The 19,448-nt window shown below is 47.1% G+C and overlaps 1 protein-coding gene across 7 annotated transcripts in view; it reads left to right on the top strand.

Annotated features, from left to right (window-relative positions):
* MIA2 (MIA SH3 domain ER export factor 2) overlaps positions 1 to 19,448 on the top strand; it is a 316,566-nt gene that overhangs the window by 87,274 nt on the left and 209,844 nt on the right. Inside the window, exon 1 of one of the 7 annotated variants that reach the window (XM_029598493.1) lies at positions 17,316 to 17,463. The exons of 3 other annotated variants lie outside the window; for them this stretch is intronic. In XM_029598493.1, the coding sequence (XP_029454353.1) occupies positions 17,437 to 17,463 (27 nt within the window). In that variant the 5' untranslated portion in view covers positions 17,316 to 17,436. Of the gene's footprint in view, positions 1 to 17,315; positions 17,464 to 17,486; positions 18,087 to 18,191; positions 18,468 to 19,448 lie in introns of those variants that run through there. 3 more of the 7 variants (XM_029598492.1, XM_029598494.1, XM_029598490.1) reach the window with 3 other exon arrangements.

The following is a 19,448-nucleotide window of genomic DNA, read 5'->3' as shown; positions in this document are numbered from 1 at the left end:
AGCCTCCTCTCTGCTACCACACTTATGAAGTGGGACCATAACCGCCTTTCTCCAATCTCGCGGCACTACTCTTGTTTCCAGGGATCTATTGAACAAGTCATTTAGCGGACCCGCCAGGATATCTTGAGTTCTCGTAGTATCCTGGGATGTACCTCATCCAGCCCCATGGACTTGACCACATTCAGCTTTCCTAGCTCTTCCCATACATCCTCTTCTATAAAAGGAGTTGTGTCTAGCTCATTCCCTGCTACTGTCTTTTCAACCAGCAATGGTCCTTCTCCAGGGTCTTCTTTAGTGAACACAGAACTGAAGTATTTGTTTAGAATAGAAAGTATGCAGCACACAGTACCAGCACACAGCATTGTTCTCAACATGTAGTAACTTACTAGTTTATCTCACGGCTAACTTAACAGAATTAAACAGAGCACGAGAATTATACTTGTAAATAAGTAACTTACATGTATATATGGTCAAGATTTACCTCATTCAACAAATAAAAGTTTTTATGACATGATGTAACCGTATCTATTGGCACTTCTTAGAATGTACTACCGTACACATTTAACAATTTTAATTTATGTGCCTGTATGTCGTTAAGTTATAGTGAAAACAATAGGAATCGGATGATCACATGAAGCCCTTTATTATGTGCCCGACTCTGGCCGAGTTTCGCTCGTAGAGCTGCCTCAGGGGCAATTCAATTGGCAGGATTTAAACAATGCCTGCTGGGCTGCTGTCACATGTACACTGTCACTGAATCACATGCAGTATTAAATTAATTCCTGCGGAACGTACTGAACATCATTCTGCTGCCCAGCAGGCATTGTTTAAATCCTGCCAATTGAATTGCCCCTGAGGCAGCTCTACGAGCGAAACTCGGCCAGAGTCGGGCACATAATAAAGGGCTTCATGTGATCATCCGATTCCTATTGTTTTCACTCTAATACAGCCAACTGGATCGGTTTCCGATTTGTTTTTTGTGTCGTTAAGTTATATACCATTGTGATGGTATATAACTTAACGACAGTATAGAAAAGAATTTAAATAAATAAATAAATAAATAAAATCTTATTTGCAATATCAAACCATACCGTCTGATCACTTATACTCAGGTGGACACCTGTCTGGACATTATAGACATTATCCCCATTTGTGAGTACTAGGTCCAGGATTACACTGACCCTTGTGGGATCTATTACCATTTGTTTGAGCATAGCCCTTGGAGGGCATCCACTATCTCTCTACTTTTCATAGATTCCGCAGAAGAGATACTCCAGTCTAATCTGGCAGATTAAAATCTCCAATGAGCAACACGTCTCTCTTCTTTCCCATTTTTTCAGTGTCTTCAGTCAGATCTCTGTCCAGCTCTTCTGTCTGAATTGGAGGCCTATAGACCACAACGATGTAAATGGAAGCATCATCATCTTTTTTTAGTCTAGCCCATAATGCTTCTTCCCTTCCCCATGTCCCTTGCATTTCAATTGTTTGGATATTGCTTTTGACATAAAGCGCTACTCCTCCCCCTTTCCTGTCCTCTCTGTCCTTAATACGTTATAGCCAGGGATGGCTATATCCCAGTCATATGACTCTGTAAACTATGTTTCCGTAACAGCAATGATGTCCAGATCCACTTCTATCATTAGAGTCTGCAGGTCTGGGATTTTATTGCCCAGACTACAAGCATTTGTGCTCATAGCTTTCCAGCTTCTCTCTTCAGGTTACTGCTCTTCTTGGACTTCTTTTGTGCCTTTCAGCTGACTTTTGTTATCGTCATCACCCATTTCTTTGAGATTTGGGGGGGGGGGGGGTGTGACATTCCAATTTCCTTCTGCCACCCCTGTCCTCTAGTTTAAATGCCTTATGGCAAAGGATTTGAATTTAACATTTAAGATCTTTTTTCCTGCCACAGATAGATGTAAGCCATTACTGTTCCATACATGGCCCCAGCCCCCAATATATCCAAAACTTTCTTCCTTACATCAAGTTGTGAGCCATGCATTGAAGTTATTTATATGGCTTAGCCTCTCTTTCCCCTTTCCATGAACAGGTAACACGTCTGAAAAGGCAATAGTCTTCACCATGTGACTAATCTGCTTCTCCAGAGTCTGTTATTTCTAGTAAGGTCCTTGGTTCCCAGATGGATGATGATAATATCAATTACAGAGTCCTTACTTTCTTCTTTGATTGCATTGACTACCTGAATAGCATTTCTACCAGGTGATGATCCTGGAAGGCTTTTAACTAAAATGTTTCCCTTGAAAAGAATTCCCAAATTAGTGCCTCTGATGGCTGAGTCACCCAGGACACTGAGCATTTTTTTAATGGTTTTTGGTTGTATTATGGATTTTCTGTGTGCATTGGGTTTCCTTTCAGATACCACTTCAATCTCCATCGCTAGAGCTTCTTCAGTGGTTTATCAGCCTTTTAAAGTGATTTGTTATGCTAGCCAGCAGAAACCAAAAAACCTAAAAGCCTTCTTTTAAGAAGTGGATGCTTTATTACCAAACCTTAGGAGCATACAGTATATCTGCCTAACAGTATTAAAGCTAAAATATACCGCAAAGCATACAGTATGACTAAGTGAAGAACACTATGATAGTCATTATGAGTCTAGTCAACCTATTACTGGCCTATCTTCTCTGACACATTGGACAGTGTGGGAGATCTCAGCTGTACGACAACTGGTTTGTATTCAAGCAATGACAATGACAGCATTAACATGGGTGGATCTCCAGGCAGCAGAATGTATTTACTTTGAAAGTGACATCCTGGAATGTGGACTTTCTGAAATATGTCCAGCTGGAACTTTCTTTGTAACATCTTTCCATCAGGCCTTTGGATATGTTCAAGCATGAAAATAACTAGGTGAGCAGTGTTGCATCATTGTACAGAAATTGCTTAATGACAATCATGTGAGAATACAGATTTAATATATTTCTGTAACTACAATACTTGCACTCTACTAAGTGACAATCATCATGGTAGAAATTGCATAGCATAATATGACTTGCAAATTTCAGGGCAGGAACTTGCTTTCTTAAGGACTAGTACTTAAACCTATCCAAGGTTTAAGTACTCTCTTTTCACTCTCTTTTCCTTTTCTCCCTTTCTTCTCTCACCTCCATTTCCTTATGGTTTCCTATTGCCTTCCTCCTCTTCCCTCCCCTTAACCTATTATGTCCCAAATTTTTTAAGAAGCTTTGCTCTAAATAGGAACCTGGGACATAATGGGTTAACTGGCAGTTCTCTCTTTGGCTGCTGCAGATCTCTGTGCCCTCTGCCAGCATTCTAGTTTCTCTTTGCCTGCTATGGGTCCCTCTCCGTTCTCTCCTGGCAAACAGTTGGGATCCCACCATCACGCCAGCCTTTCTAGCACCACTGCGGGTGTCTCGTCATCCTCCTTAATTGGGGGGCCCTGCTGGCACTCTGTCCTCTGCAACACTGATGCAGGTGTTTATTCTCTGCCAGCAGGGGTCCCCACTGGCAGTCCACCTCTCCAGCACCGCCATAGATGTCTGTCTATCCTCTGCCGGTGGGGGCTGGGGTCCCCGCTGGCACTCCGGTCTCTCCAGTGCCATCATGGGTCTCTGTCTCTCCTCTGCCGGTAGAGGGAGAAGGGTCTTTCGGCACTTCATCTGGTCGCCTTATCTCAAAAAAGATATAGTTGCGATGGAGAAGGTACAGAGAAGGGTAACCAAAATGATAAGGGGAATGGAACAGCTCCCCTATGAGGAAAGACTAAAGAGGTTAGGACTTTTCAGCTTGGAGAAGAGATGGCTGAGGGGGGATATGATAGAGGTGTTTAAAATCATGAGAGGTCTAGAACAGGTAGATGTGAATTGGTTATTTACTCTTTCAGATAATAGAAAGACTAGGGGGCACTCCATGAAGTTAGCATGGGGCACATTTAAAACTAATCGGAGAAAGTTCTTTTTCACTCAACGCACAATTAAACTCTGGAATTAGTTGCCAGAGAATGTGGTTAGTGCAGTTAGTGTAGCTGTGTTTAAAAAAGGATTGGATACGTTCTTGTAGGAGAAGTCCATGACCTGCTATTAATTAAGTTGACTTAGAAAATAGCCACTGTTATTACTAGCAACGGTAACATGGAATAGACTTAGTTTTTGGGTACTTGCCAGGTTCTTATGGCCTGGATTGGCCACTGTTGGAAACAGGATGCTGGGCTTGATGGACTCTTGGTCTGACCTAGTATGGCATGTTCTTATGTTCTTATGCAGCCTCTCCTCAACTGCTGCTCCTAGGACTGCTCTCCTCCCTCCTGCTATCCATCATGGCAATGCAGGGGATAGGGTACATTTCAGGAGGCAGAGAGCTGAGGAACTCATTCGCCAATCACAGCAACACAGGGATGGGGGAACTTTTCAAAGGGTGGAGAGCAGAGCCACTCATTTGCATACCAGTGATGTAGGTACAGGTCAACCGTCCTCTTTATTATATTTAAATGTTGATGGAATGTTAAAAATATTCACTGATCTATCCACACGCTTACATTCTGTTAAGTTGTGCTTGTAAGCTTTTACCTGTTATTGAAATATTTTTATATGTTCTTCTTTTCACCCTCCTCACCAAGGTCTTTCTTTCCTAATGGTCTCGCATCATGTTTGCTTGTAAAGACTTTAGCATGTAATGCGTTGTTCCTTCCTAAGCCACTGATCTTAATTTTTACCCTGTAATACTCAGGTGTGTATACTGTGGCTCTTCCCATTGATTCCTGCTCATCCCTAATGCTTACTAAATCCTGCTCCAAATAAGTATTGGAGAGAGTATACAAATGAGATTAGGTTGCCCATTTTTAGAAAGCAATTTAAGTTGTGGCTTTTCTGCCTAGCTTTTACCTAAGTATTTTGGATAGTTATTGACTAAACCTAGCATGATGTGATATTTCTATGTCCATAGTTGGCCCCTCCAGCCATAGGCACTAGAGTGCCATTGCTAGTATGAATTGTGTCATTGAAAAAATTAGGCCTATTCTATTATCTTTGGTGCTTTATGTTTTGTTTCACTGGTTGTAACTTTCCATGTATCTACACTGGGCAACAATGAAAGTGTTACTGACCTAAAAAGGTCCTACTCTGTAGTATCTTGATGTGCTGAACACGAATATGACCATGAAAAGTTTTTATTGGCTCTCGTTTTGAAGATATTTAATATAGTTCACTTTCTATGTTTAGTCATGTAAATTTATCCAGTAGGACTGTAAATAAGCCTAGAATGATGTAATATTGCATCATATTGCATAATACCATCATGCACACATCATCCAGAGTTTATTACATCATTTTCTGATGCAATGCAGTTCTACTGCCATGCTGCTGCTGAGTAAGCTGATGTCAGCAGTGTACTATATGAAGCCCAGTCAGAAAGGGTGAGCATTTGAAATATTCATGCTGGCTGACTACTGCTGGTGCTGGACACTCCGCAGAGATGCTCCCGAACAGATGTACAAGAGACAAGCAAAGAAATCTAAGACGTAGTCTATGGCTTCATTTTTCAAACGGTATTAACCGTAGGTCTCCTTCTATTGGCATACAATTCAAGATGTAATTATATTATTGCATATTACAAAAAAAACTAGAGCCAATTTTGCATTTTCACAGTCACATTCATGTTTAGCACATGGAAATTTATAAGAATTGACTAATTTCATTTCCGTAACATGACTTTTGTGAAAATTTGTTGCCCATTTATGGAATATGCTTTGTGTTCACGAGTTGGACATGTAGATTATCAAGTGTAATAAATAAGGATTGAAGTGTGGGCGTTTTTAGCTTCTTGCCCATAGTTCACACTGATACCACATGCTCAGTGCTATTTCCCCACCATTTTCTATAATGGAATGATAGCACCGGACACAGGGAACTAGAGGGGAAGAGGGCAGGAGAGAATGAAAAGAGCAGAGCACTTTGCACTCTGATCCAGTCCCTCTCCTCCTGTTCTTTTCCCCTTTTCTCTTTTTCTGCATGAAACAGGAGGAAAGGGGATGAGACTGAAGTGGACAAGAGTTCAATTTTTGTCTGTGTATTTCTATTTAGAATTTGTGGTCATTTATTCTGTATTTGGTTAGGGTTTTTCAGTGTTTTGTGTATGTGGCCAATGTGAGGTATTCTGTTAACATGTAATTTCTGTACAGTCCAGTTTATTGTTTCCCCAATTGGGGGTGGGGGGTATTGCTAGTAATCAATTAGCATTTTTACTCCTTTCAAAATAACATTTAAGGCAGTTTACAGCATTTTTAGAATTGTATTTATATTCCACTTTTTCAGGCACTTCAAAGCCCATTGCATTCAGGTACCGTAGGTATTTCTCTGTCTCCAGATGGAGGGTTAAGTGACTTGTCCAAGGTCACAAGGAGCAACTATGGAATTTGAACCCTGGCTTAGCTGATTTACAGCCCACTGCTCTAGCCACTAGCCTAATGTCCCTGTCCCCCAAAAAAGCTTACACTCTAAGGTGATGGTAGATAAAGTGACTTGCCCAAGGATACAAAGAGTGTCATTCAGGGAAAAGGGATTTGAACCCTGGTTTCTCTGATGCTCAGCTTATTGCTCAATCCATTAGGCCACTCTTTTTCCCTGCTGGGAAGAATAGTAATTGCTGATCTAAGCCTCAGTGTAATATTTGCATTACTGCCTTTTGATATGTAGAGGAGCTGCTGTTGAATTTCTGGGAATTAGTGCCGTTTTGGTATGGCAGATTTGCTATGTAGGTTCAGAATGACATTTTTTGAAGATTTTTGTGTTAAATTACATGTGCCTGGTAATGGAGGGAATTTGTGTCACTGTTACTGAGGTTACAAAAGAATATGAGTTTTTTGTATAGTGAGTTGTAAAAGGGAAATATTCTAGTTTAAGCCAGCTACCCAGCCATTTCAGAGATTACCATCAGCTAATGCAGTATGGATTTCTTTTAACTTAAAAAGGTCTGTATTATTAGATTGTTTGCAGTCTACACCCAAACATTGTAGATGTCATATTCATCAGACACTGTGATACAATTTCTGAAACATATTTGTACTGTGTTTATAAACAGTAGATATATAACCAAAATATGGGGGCCAATTTTTAAAACTGTACATTTTGGTATAAAGTCCATGTGTACTTCTTCCTGCTTTTAAGCACTTTTAGAGTGCACAATCTTCACAAAGCCCCTTTACCTATGTAAATGGCTTTTGAAATTTGTCCTCCCTATGTCATATTCTGTGTTTTACAGGATTGTTCTGGGAGGGGTAGTGGTGGGGATCATCATGATTGTTATTTATTTATTTATAATTTTTATATACCGACATTCTTGATAAAAATATCAAATCAAATCAGTTTCCATTTGAGTTTAATTATCAGAATCTCAGGGAAGGGGTTTCCTATGGGCCTGAAGGTTAATTGGGAGAGGAGGCACAAGTCCAAAGCTTCCTTTAGTGTGCCTAATACCCTTGCACCAGCCTGACTGGACAGGCTTTACGTCTGAATAACGATGGTCATGTGTATTGTAATGAAGCTGACTCCCAAGTACTTCATTTTATGCTTATTCTTGCCCAATTTGCTGCTATTTGGCTCTGCTCAACCGGTGAATAGCGGGTTTTTTTTATTTGCCTACCTTTACCGAGTAACTAGTCATCAAAGTCTCCTTTATTGGTTAAAATTGTGTGAAATGACCCAATTATTATGATATTTTAGAGGTTCTGTTATAGAAAAATTACAAGTGAAATCACTTTTGAGCACAAGGTGATCTCATTTAGCATCATTACTATTTTACTCAAAGTAAGGCAATAATTTTCTAATAACCAATATTGTTGTTATGTTTGCTGGCTTGCGAGCCGCCCCTGCGAGCCAGTACTCTCACCCTGCGAGCCAGTACTCTCACCCAGGCTCCTGGACCAGCCATGCCTTTTTTCATGTAAAATCATCTTATAAATGCATAAGATTGCCATACTGGGTCAGACCAAAGGTCCATCAAGCCCAGTATCATGTTTCCTTCAGTGGCCAATCCAGGTCACAAATACCTGGCTGGATCCCAAGGGATAGACAGATTCCATGCTGCTTATCCTAGGGATAAGCAATGGATTCCTGCAACTCCACCTTAATAATGGTTTATGGACTTTTACATTAAATTTGTAATTGTGTGTGGGGAGGTCTTGGGGGATGGGGAGGGAACACAAGGCTGTAAGATTCTACTAGGGTGCCTAATACTCTTGCACCAGCCCTGAAAAGCAGCCTGGATTTGAATATGGCCAGAGAGGAAGCATGATGATGTGTTATTTAATTCAATTTTCTCCAAGTTCCTCATCTTCCTTGTTCTCTATAAGACTCACTTGTTAAGTCATTTCCATGTTATATGTAAACCGAAGTGATTAGTAACTTTGTTACCAGAACCTCAGTATATAAAAAAAAAATGCTAAATAAATAAATAAATAAATAAATGATGCACCAACTTTGGAAGTCTATAAGGCAGAAAACACCTAGTTGGGGTGGAGGAGAAGGCATTAAATAAGATTGACTTGCCTGATGAGTGGAATGCATGAGGAGGGGTGTAGGGAAAGATAAGAGAGTGTTGCGCGTCCCGGCTGTGCTGGTGCTGCGACCGGGCCTGCTCACCTCGCGCTTCCCTCCACGAGCTCCGGGCACGTCTCTCTCGCTACTGCAGCCAGCTCCCATCGGGGCTCTGCGTCCTTGGCTCCACCCCTAGGCGCGCGTGCTGCCCGCATTTCCTCCTTTAAAGGGCCCAGGGCGGGAACCTCGGGCTGGACGCCTCCTGATGATGTCACTTGAGCACCACTTAAAAGATGAGGGCCTTCCCACAGTTCCTCGCCTTGGCAAACGTGTCATCACGTATCGTGAAGCTAGTTGCCGTCCTGTGTTCCTGCTTCCTAGATCCTGTGCTTGTTCCTGAATTCCTTGTTCCAGTGTTCCTGTGCTTGTTCCAGTGTTCCTGTTTTCCTGTGCTTGTTCTAGTTTTCTGCGTTCCTGTACTTGTTCCAGTGTTCCTGTTTTCCTGTGCTTGTTCTAGTGTTCTGCGTTCCTGTGCTTGTTCCAGTGTTCCTGCGTTCCTGTGTCTTCCAGTGCTCCCGCGTTCCTTCCTGTGTTCCAGCATCTACAGTTCCGCTATCCAGGTTGTACCTTCTTGGACTGACACTCAGTACTGACCTCAGCTTGCCTTTGACCACGTTTGAACCGCTGCCTGGATCTGACCTCTGCTTGCTACTGACCACGCTCGGACTGATACCTGGAACTGACCCCTGCTTGCTACTGACCAGGCTCGGACTGATACCTGGAACTGACCCTTGTGCTCCATTCGGACACTCTCTTTGCTCCTCCTGTGACCACCAGGCCTGCCTGCTCTGACGGTGCCCGCGGCCTTCCACAAGCTAGACCACTAGGCGCTGCCTATCCTGTCCGGAGGACCTTCAGTTCCTGTCTCGTTCCAGTGGTCTCCGGTACACTCTGTTCCGGTCTAGCTCATCTGTTCTCCACTAGCCACGCACCCTTGCTCTTGGTGGGCACACCTCTCCGCTACCTCCTCGGGAGATCCTCAGAGGCCCACCTAAGCCCAGGCGGGCCGGGAATCCAAGGGCTCAACCCACGGAGCCCCCGGATTGTTATTGGTGAAGCTTCTGCTAGCCTCTATCTCCTCGTGTGCTCCACCTCCTGGCGGCAGGCGCCCTCTGGGAACCTCAGAATGCCGTACCAATCCTGCGCCAGGCCAAGGGTCCACCTCCAGGGCAACAGGTTGCCAAGGCCATGGGCTCGGCGGAGTTTCCCATCTGCGGGCCATTCCGGGTCTGGTTACTCCTGTCCGGGAGCAGCAGCAATTCCTCGAGACATTGGCCACCTCAGTAGAGAGACTATGATCACAACTCGAAGAGTGTGCCATGGCCAATCCAGGGACTCTAGCTATCAGCACTTCCTCTGCCTCATCGCCCTCACGGGCACTGCTGGCCCTCCCAGCTCCTCCCCGTTTCAATGGGGATGCTCGTCTCTGCTGGGGTTTTATCAACCAATGCTACATGCAGTTTGCATTACAGCCTTCTTTATTCCCAGATGAAGTGACAAAGATTACTTTTATCTTATCTCGTTTGGAAGGGAAAGCCCTGGCATGGGCCTCCCCGCTTTGGAAGCGTTCTGACTCTGTACTCCAGCAGCTCCCTCAATTCATTTCCACATTCCGATGCACCTTTGATGATCCAGGCCGACAGGCGGTCACCGGCCACCATCTTCTCCACCTCCGCCAGGGTCCCACTCCCTCTCAGAATACACCGTGGAGTTCCGAACCCTGGCTACGGAATTGGGATGGCAGGAAGACTGCCTGTGGGCACTCTCTCGAGGGCTTGTCACCTGCTCTGAAAGATGAGTTGGCAGCCCGAGAGATTCCAACCTTACTGGAGGACCTCATCTCTTTAGTTGGAAGGATTGACCACCGCCTCCGGGAACGGCACCAGGAAGTAAAACCCAGCCGATGACCGGCCCTGGAACCACCTCGGTCCGTTAGCCCCAGATCACGGGCATCATCGGCGGCTACCCCACCAAAAGAAGAACCGATGCAAATCAACCGCAGTTGTCTTACTCCCGAGGAATGCCTCCGAAGACGGAAGTCCAATCTCTGCCTCTACTGTGGGGGTCCTGGCCACCTTATCCAGACCTGTCTGGTGCGTCCGGGAAACTCCAAAGCCTAAACCTGGTGGGGGTCCCAAGCTTGGGCACTACAGTTACCGGCCCTGAACTTTTTACTGCCTGTCTCCCTCCTCAGGGAGGCACACTCCTTCTCCACCACCGCCCTCGTGGATACAGGGGCTGGTGGGAATTTCATTCTTGAGGAACTTGATACACTACTCCAAATTCCTACACAACATCTTGAGGTGCCTTTGCGAATTGACTCCATCCATGGAGAACCTTTACCTGATCGCATCACCCATCGCACCCTAGCCATCCAACTGACCGTAGGGACTCTCTATGAAGAAGAGATAACCCTTCTGATCCTCAAGTGGTCAGTAAACCCCATTGTCCTTGGTCTACCATGGCAACAACTGCACTCCCCACACTTTGATTGGAAGTCACTCCAGCTTACCCAGTGGGGTCCCCGGTGCCAGACCCATTTTTACGACGGGTGTCCCCGTCCGTGCCGGTTCTAACGTCCACGCCCCTTCCTGGGCTACCTACACCCTACGCGGACTACCAAAACGTCTTCTCCTAACAGCAAGCTGACATCTTACCTCCACTTCGGACATTCAACTGCCCAATTGAACTACTACATGGCTGCACACCTCCCAAGGGCAGAACTTACCTGCTCTCACTTCTAGAGACCCAGGCTATGTCTGCCTATATTAAGGAAAACCTAGCCAAAGGTTTTATTAGAACCTCTACATCCCCAGCGGGTTCTTTTTGTGAAAAAGAAAGACGGTACCTTAAGGCCATGTATTGACTACAGAGGCCTGAAAGCCGTTACCCGCAAGGACTGGTACCCACTGCCGCTCATCAGTGAGCTGTTCGGCTCCAGGGGCTCGAATCTTTACCAAGTTGGACCTACGTGGGGCCTATAATTTGATATGCATTCAACCCGAGCATATATGGAAAACCACATTTAATACACGGGATGGACACTATGAGTATGTAGTAATGCCCTTTGGGCTATGCACTGCCCCTGCCATCTTCCAGAGGATGATGAATGAGATCTTCCGGGTCCTCCTATACTCCTTCATCGTAGTCTATTTGGATGACATCTTGATATTCTCCAAAGACCTGGAATCCCATCACTCTCATGTCCAAATTGTTCTTCAGTGACTTAGGGACCACCATCTCTACGCTAAACTTGAAAAATGCCTTTTTGAACAGTCTAGTCTCCCATTCCCGGGTTACATCATTTCCAGCCAAGGATTCACCATGGACCCGGAAAAGCCTCAAGGTATTTGTGACTGGCCCCAGGCAGTTGGTCTGTGGGCTATCCAAAGGTTCTTAGGATTCACGAACTACTACCGTCACTTTATCGCAGACTACTCCACGCTGGCAGCTCCACTCAATGCCGTTACTAAGAAGGGATGTGATCTCCAGGAGTGGAGTCCCAAAGCCCAGTCCGCATTCCAGGCACTTACGAAGGCCTTCTGTAACGGCCCATTGTTATATTCTGCTATGCTGATGGGAGGAGCAAGCAGAAAGGAGTTAGCAATCTGTTATAATCTACTATGCTGATGGGAGGAGCAAGCAGATGGAAGTTAGCAATCTGTTATGCTCAGCTCCTGAAGTGGGAGAAGTGAGCAATCTGTTGTAATTCTGCTGCTGGATACTCCTGTTGGGGAAGGAGTCAGCAATCTGTTATGAGTCACCGTGCGGCGTTAGCAAACAGTTAGGGATGGGCTCCCGTAAAAGGAGGAGTATAGCAATCTGATATGCTCCGTAGGCGGAACTAGCAATTTTGTTATGATGTAGACTGCTGAGTTGGCAATCTGTACCAGCGGAGTGCTAGAGAGGGTACTCCGCTGGAAAGGAATGTAAATAGGTGAATCCTTGGGCCGATGGCAGATGACAGCGCCCCCAGGAGGATATCCTGAGAGGGTCCACCGGCTAGGCTTGGGTATGGAGACAGACACAGATAGTTCTTTTATTAGACAGGTTAGTAGAACCACCAGAGGTGGCAGTAGTGAGCTGATATGCCCGGCAGGGCTGAAGTCCCTCAGATACTGGAACTGCGATCCCAGAGTTGCTGAGCTGTACAGAGACTAAGATAGTGAGTAGACAGGGTATGCTGTATACATAGCCAGTAGTAGATGACAATCTCACATAGATTCTTAAGGAGGCTAAGAAGCTGGAAAGAGTTAGGCCCTCGAGGAGCGAGTACCTGATTCCAGGGAAAGCTCTGAGAGAGCGGTGGTAACTCATGAATGTCTGTATCTGCGATAGCTTCCAGGCAGTAGAGAATCTTCAGAGTATTCAGGAACATGGGCCCTCGAGGAGCGAGTACCGGTTCCTATCTGCAATCTGAAATAGAGAAAAGAGAGCGAGGCCCCCGAGGAGCGGGTACCTCTGGTAAGTCTGAGGAGGCAGAGTAGCTTGGACGAATTCGTAGCGAGTCTGTATACTTGTCCGTATTCATATCCTTGCTAACTCAATCTGTTAGCGTTAGTGAAGACCTTTTATGTTGGAAGCGGATGACGTCAGTACAGAGGGATGCCCCTGAAGTTCGCACCCTTGCTGGTACATATTCGGAGCGTGCGCACGCGCCCTACGTCATCAGGAACATGGCGGATCCATAGCGTCGAGCCGGTCCGGGGACGCCGGGGAGAAGCGGCATGGAGACGCCGCGGCAGCAAGCCGTCCATCAGACCCGGAGGGAGTTGCCACAGAGGTAGAGAGGGTGGAGTGAGTGCAACACCCATGTCTCCGCCATCCAGACCCAAACCGCCCCCTCATCATCGAGGTTGATGCGTCCGCCATTGGTGCCGGGGCGGTCCTCAGTCAATACTCCACCAAGGGAGCCCTTGTTCTGTGTTCATTCTATTCCCACAAGTTTTCACCTGCAGAACGCAACTACCCAATTGGTGATTGTGAACTCCTGGTCGTGAAGTTGGCCCTCCAGGAGTGGCATCCCTGGCTCGAGGGAGCCCAGCACAAGTTTACCATCTACACTGATCATAAGAATTTAGAACATCTGAAAGATGCTCAACTACTGAACGCAAGACAAGCCCGCTGGGCCCTCTTTTCTTCGCACGGTTCAACTTTGAACTATGCTACCGCCCAGCTAAGAAGAATCTTCACGCCGACGCACTCTCTTGCTCTGTAGAGCTGGAAGATACCCCCGAAACGCCAGCCCATATCATTGAAATGGCTTGCATCTCCATCGCAGTTACTACCACTGTGCCTGCTGGAAAGACGGTGGAGCCTCGCCACCTCTGAGAGCGAGTGCTTCGCTGGGCCCATGACTCCCATCTTTCTGGCCATGCCAGCTGGGCCCAAACCCTTGAGATGCTCCGCAGACACTACTGGTGAGCTATTATGATAAAGGACTCTTGACCTGTCTGCGCTCAACAAAAACCGCCTACTGGACATCCGTGGAGGGCCCCTTCCAGCACCCACAGAACCCTGGACTAGTCTTTCTACAGACTTCATTGTGGAGTTGCCCTCCTCCAAGGGGCATACCGTAATCTGGTTCATAATAGACCGTTTCTCCAAAGTGGCCCATTTTGTGCCTTTACCCGGCTCCTGAACTCGCCCGACTCTTCCTGAATCATGTCTTCCGTCTCCACGGATTGCCGCAAGAGATCATCTCGGACCGTGGCCCTCAGTTCGCGGCAAAGTACTGGAGATCCCTCTGCAGAAAATTCAATATTACTTTGAACTTGACCTCCGCCTACCATCCGCAGGCTAACGGCCAGGCTGAGAGAACCAATCACTCCCTGAAGGCCTTCCTCCGGTCCTACGTTAACGACCAACAAGACAATTGGGTCGATCTTCTCCCATGGGCAGAGTTGTCACACAACACCCATGTCGCATCCGCCACTGGGACCTCTCCGTTTGCAGTGGTTTTTGGTCAGCGGCTCCGCCTACCTCTTCCAGTCCCACTCAGTGTACCATCTCCTGCAGTGCAGTCCACGGCCCAGACCATCCGCCGGCTATGTGACCAGGTGAAAGAACACCTCTGTCAAGTGGCCGATCGTGCCAAACAGGTGACGGACACCCACTGTCGGGCCGCCCCAGTATTTTTGCCGGAACAGAAGGTTTGGCTCAGCACGCGGCACATCTGCCTCCAGCTGCCCTCTCAACAATTGCCCCTGAAGTATGTGGGACCATTTCCCATCTTAAGCTGAGTGGGGGCTGTAACATACCAGCTGAAGCTACCAGCAAGCCTTGGAATTCACAATACATTCCATGTATCCCTGCTCAAGCCCCTAGTCTTATCCTGGCCGTTTCGGAGACCGCCACCACCCACTCAGCTCTCAGCTGAGCCTGAGGCCACCCTCCAGGTCCGGGAGATCCTGAACGTTTGCCGCCGGAGAGGACGTTGAGAGTACCTCCTGGCGTGGGAGGGCTTCGGACCAGAGGAAAACTCGTGGGAGCCCTCCTACCACATCCTGGACAAAACTCTCCTCCGAGCCTTCCATCAACAGCACCCTGAGAAGCCTAAGCCGGTAAGGGGGAGGCCTAGAAGGAGGGGTACTGTTGCGCATCCTGGCTGTGTTGGTGCCGCAACCGGGCCTGCTCACCTCGCGCTTCCCTCCACGAGCTCCTGCACTTCTCTCTCGCTACTGCAGCCAGCTCACGGCGTCCTCTGCACCTTCCCCGCACAACTCTGTCATCACAGGCCTCACAGCGGAGCTCCTGTCGGGGCTCCGCGTCCTCGGCCCCGCCCCAGGTGTGCACGCGGCCTTCACTTCCTCCTTTAAAGGGCCCAGGGCGGGAACCTCAGGCCGGACATCTCCTGATGACGTCACTTGAGCACCACTTAAAAGGCGAAGGCCTTCCCACAGTTCCTCGCCTTGGCAAACAGGTCGTCACGTATCGTGAAGCTAGTTGCCGTCTTGTGTTCCTGCGTTCCTTGATCCTGTGCTTGTTCCAGTGTTCTTGCATTCCTTGATCCTGTGCTTGTTCCAGTGTTCCTGCGTTTCTTGATCCTGTGCTTGTTCCAGTGTTCCTTGTTCCTGTGATCCCTTGGTCCTTCCTGTGTTCCAGCATCTACATTCTGCTACCCAGGTTGTACCTTCTCGGACTGATACTTGGTACTGACCTCGGCTTGCCTTTGACCACGTTTGGACTGCTGCCTGGATCTGACCTCTGCTTGCTACTGACCACGCTCGGACTGATACCTGGAACTGACCCCTGCTTGCTAGTGACCATGCTCGGACTGATACCTGGAACTGACTGACCCCTGCTTGCTACTGACCCTTGCTTTGGCTGACCACCCTCGGATGGATACCCTGGCTTTGACCCTTGCGCTCCATTCGGACACTCTCTTTGCTCCTCCTGTGACCACCAGGCCTGCCTGCTCTGACGCTGCCTGTGGCCTTCCACAAGCTAGACCACTAGGTGCTGTCTATCCTGTCCAGAGGACCTTCAGTTCCTGTCTCGTTCCAGTGGTCTCCGGTACACTCTGTTCCGGTCTAGCTCATCTGTTCTCCACTAGCCGCGCACCCTCGCTCTTGGTGGGCACACCGCTCCTCAGAGGCCCACCTAAGCCCGGGTGGTTCGGGAATCCAAGAGCTCAACCCATGGAGCCCCAGGACTGTTATTGGTGAAGCTCCTGCTAGCCTCTATCTCCTCATGTGCTCCGCCTCCTGGCGGCAGGTGCCCTCTGGGAACTCTCAGAGGGCCGTTCCAATCCTGCCCCAGGCCAAGGGTCCACCTCCAGCGCAACAGAGAGTGAGGAGCTGCAGATCCAAGGCTCTTATAGGTGATGATTCCACCACTGAAAGCCTTTAAATCAGTTAGGGCCCAAAATCACCATTTTTCATATGGAATTCTAAATTGGTAGAATAAGTTACCACAAATTGTGTGCATTCAACTGACTTTGTCTCTTTTAGATGCCTTTTAAAACTCATTACTTTTTGATGGTTACTGATGTACTAGTTGATTTTATGTCTTGTAGATTCCCATATTTTATATGCCCATCCTGAGCAATTTTGGAAGCACAGGATACATATAAAAAACAAACTAAATATGCTGAGTGAGTACAGAGTGTCACTATAATATATGGTTAGCACCCTATTTCATTATTTGTTTTGTACAAGAGATGGTTATGAAACTACAATCCCTCAAAAAAATTAATAAATTATTAAAGAGGGGAAACAGAATATAACACAGGGATGACAAACTCTTGTCCCTCTGTACCACATGCTTTGGCAGTACATCCAAATTGAATATCCATGAGTTCTCTTCCTATGCAGTAGCTCTAGTTTGATTAATGTATGTAATTTGGTTATTCTGAAGAGCATCTATCATTCCTGGTCCAGAATTTAGAGGACTAGAAATTCTGTAAATAATTTGTGGCATTATTCTTCCAGAGAATGTTGATTCTGTATATTTTCAAATGCTATATGTAATCCTTGCCTCGCTTCCCCATTGTGTGAAAATATTTTAGTTTTACTTCTTCAAGTAAAGGGGGGGAGGGGGGTTCTTAAAGTGGAAAGTAATAAATTATTACCCCTTTGCAAATTGTTGGTGGCTCCCTTATGTTAATATCATGAAGCCTAGTTTTAAAGTATTGAAACGCACTGGGAAAAGCCTTCCGAAGGTGCAAGCCTGGTGCATGAGACAACTTGGTTGTTAGTCATTAATCCCCCTGCGTCACCCCTTCCCTGCCTAAATATCAAATCAGGATCACTTTACATTTGGAAGCAGAAGAATCCAGGACGTCCATAAGACTCGATCGAGCTCTTTCTGTGCAAAAAAAACCCAACCCGCTGGCATTTTATATAGGAGTTTTTAAAACTTGTCTCAGCCCATGGAGACTTTAGAAACGGAAGAAAGAGTAAGTTTGACTAACGAAGAGCTCTGGATCTGCGGCTTCTGATCATACATGGCTTTGACTGTTTCTCAAACACCACTCATCTCGCCGCGGCTTTTGCTTTTTTCGCTTTGACAACTAACGTGCTGGGGGGCTCTGTTTTGGGGAGTGTGTTTGTGATTCTAGCCTGTGAACTCTGTCATACACCAGTCAGTTTGCGAAGTGAGAAACCACAGCTTTTATTTTAATTGACGCGAGAGAAATACGCCATCGGGTGCCTTCAGCGGATGATACTGTCCAAGGGCTGAGACGAGCCCTAGTACCGATGCGATATGAGCGAGCTGCGGCCCTTCCTGGAGAACACAGGAGCTGGGCCGAGGCGGCTGTTTGCTGTTCCAGGCTTGGCGCCATTCAGGGGCAATTATCGCAGCGGGACGCGAGCCCAGCCGGATCAGGATGTTGGAGCCAGATCAGAACTATTCAGGTGCAGCCACAGACCTGCCGCCTCTTTCTCCTTCCTCTGTTTTGGTAGCACCCGGGCCCATGTGGTGACGTGCTAGACGGCCTCGAACTTGGAAAGTACAGCGGGGAAAGGAGGGGTGTCCAGGAAGAGAAGGGCGGAAGAGACGCCGGTAGCTCAGCAAAGAGTGAGGAAACATTATTCCATTAAAAGTGTTTCAGCGTGGAGCAGGCACCAGTCAACCTCTTGGGCGGCGTTTGAGGCGCCGCGGTGTTTTCATGCCACGAATTGTGCAACCTTACCCCCCTGCCGGGTGCAAGTGGTGCATCCTGGCCTGCCGGAGCTGGGCTGTGGGGGGATGGGGGAGGTGGAAGAGAGAGGAGAGCGGCGGTTGGCGGTGGTGGTAGCGGCATCTGCAGGTGTCTCGCGGTCCGTGTTAGTTTCGCAGGGTGGTGACCCCGTGGAAGACATGGCCGACCGCGATAGCAATCGGGTCTTGGGCGGGGAGCCGGGCTGGAGCGTCACGGCCGAATTTTACTACGCGCTGGCCGAGGAGAAGCTGCGCTGGGTGAGTGAGTGAGCCGAGGGGGAAACCGTTATCTGCGGCAGGTCCCCCCCCAGTCCCTTGCTTATCTCCAGGTTCTCTCGTTTTGCCCCCGCAGGTGTGAGGAGCGGCCTTCCTCGGGGGCAGTAGCCCGGGATTCGCCGTGTGCTGCAGCTTGCGTTGCTCCGGACCTCGCGTCCACGGCCGTTGCCAGCTGTGCTGCTGCTGCCGGGCGCCGGCCCCGTCACACGCCCAGCTGCAATGATCGCTGGCCGCGATTGCTGGCGTTTATTTCTTCGCCGGAACAGTCCCCGATTCTCGCCGGCGCTCCAAGGAAAGTTCTGATTTGTTTAGTTGTCCTGTTCTGGCCGAGCCTCTGCTCGTGCTCCGACTGAATTGTAACGCTGCAGCGCATAAATAGGCGACGTGTCAAACAGTGCCCCAGTTATAGAAACAGAGATCAGGCACACGTACATGTCGAGCTTCGTTAATTCAAGACATGGTTATTTGGGTATCAAGCCTGCTATTAATATACGTATAGTCTTGAATTATACAAACTTTTAGATGGCTAATTACATTTTCAGAGGATGCTCAACTATTTTTTCAGACATGTATCATGGCACCTAATCATTCAGTAACATGCATAAAATACAAGAATGAAATTGTACACTGTTTTGAATGTATAGATAATTAAAAACATATTTAGTGTGTCTGGGTCAGGGTATGCTTAATTACTGCTATTACTGAATAAGGAAGTTGAAGCTCTTTTGATATTATTTCAAGTTAGTTTGAAGAACTTTGTACAATGGTATTTTATTTTGTAGCCATTTGTATTTATTTTATTTAAAATATTACTCGCTCTATCTAAAATCCTACTTGAGTTACACTCTACTTGCATAAAAACATGAAACAAATATGTCTAAAACAAGATAGTTGTTGAACCCAACTGTGCTCAATCTATTCTTATTGGTAATGGGCCCACTCTCTTTAGAATTCATGAATGTG

This window comes from Rhinatrema bivittatum, chromosome 4 (assembly GCF_901001135.1).
Source record: "Rhinatrema bivittatum chromosome 4, aRhiBiv1.1, whole genome shotgun sequence".
Lineage (NCBI taxonomy): Eukaryota > Metazoa > Chordata > Amphibia > Gymnophiona > Rhinatrematidae > Rhinatrema > Rhinatrema bivittatum.
Note: the sequence above shows the minus strand (reverse complement) of the source record. Positions and strands in the feature narration are given on the sequence as shown.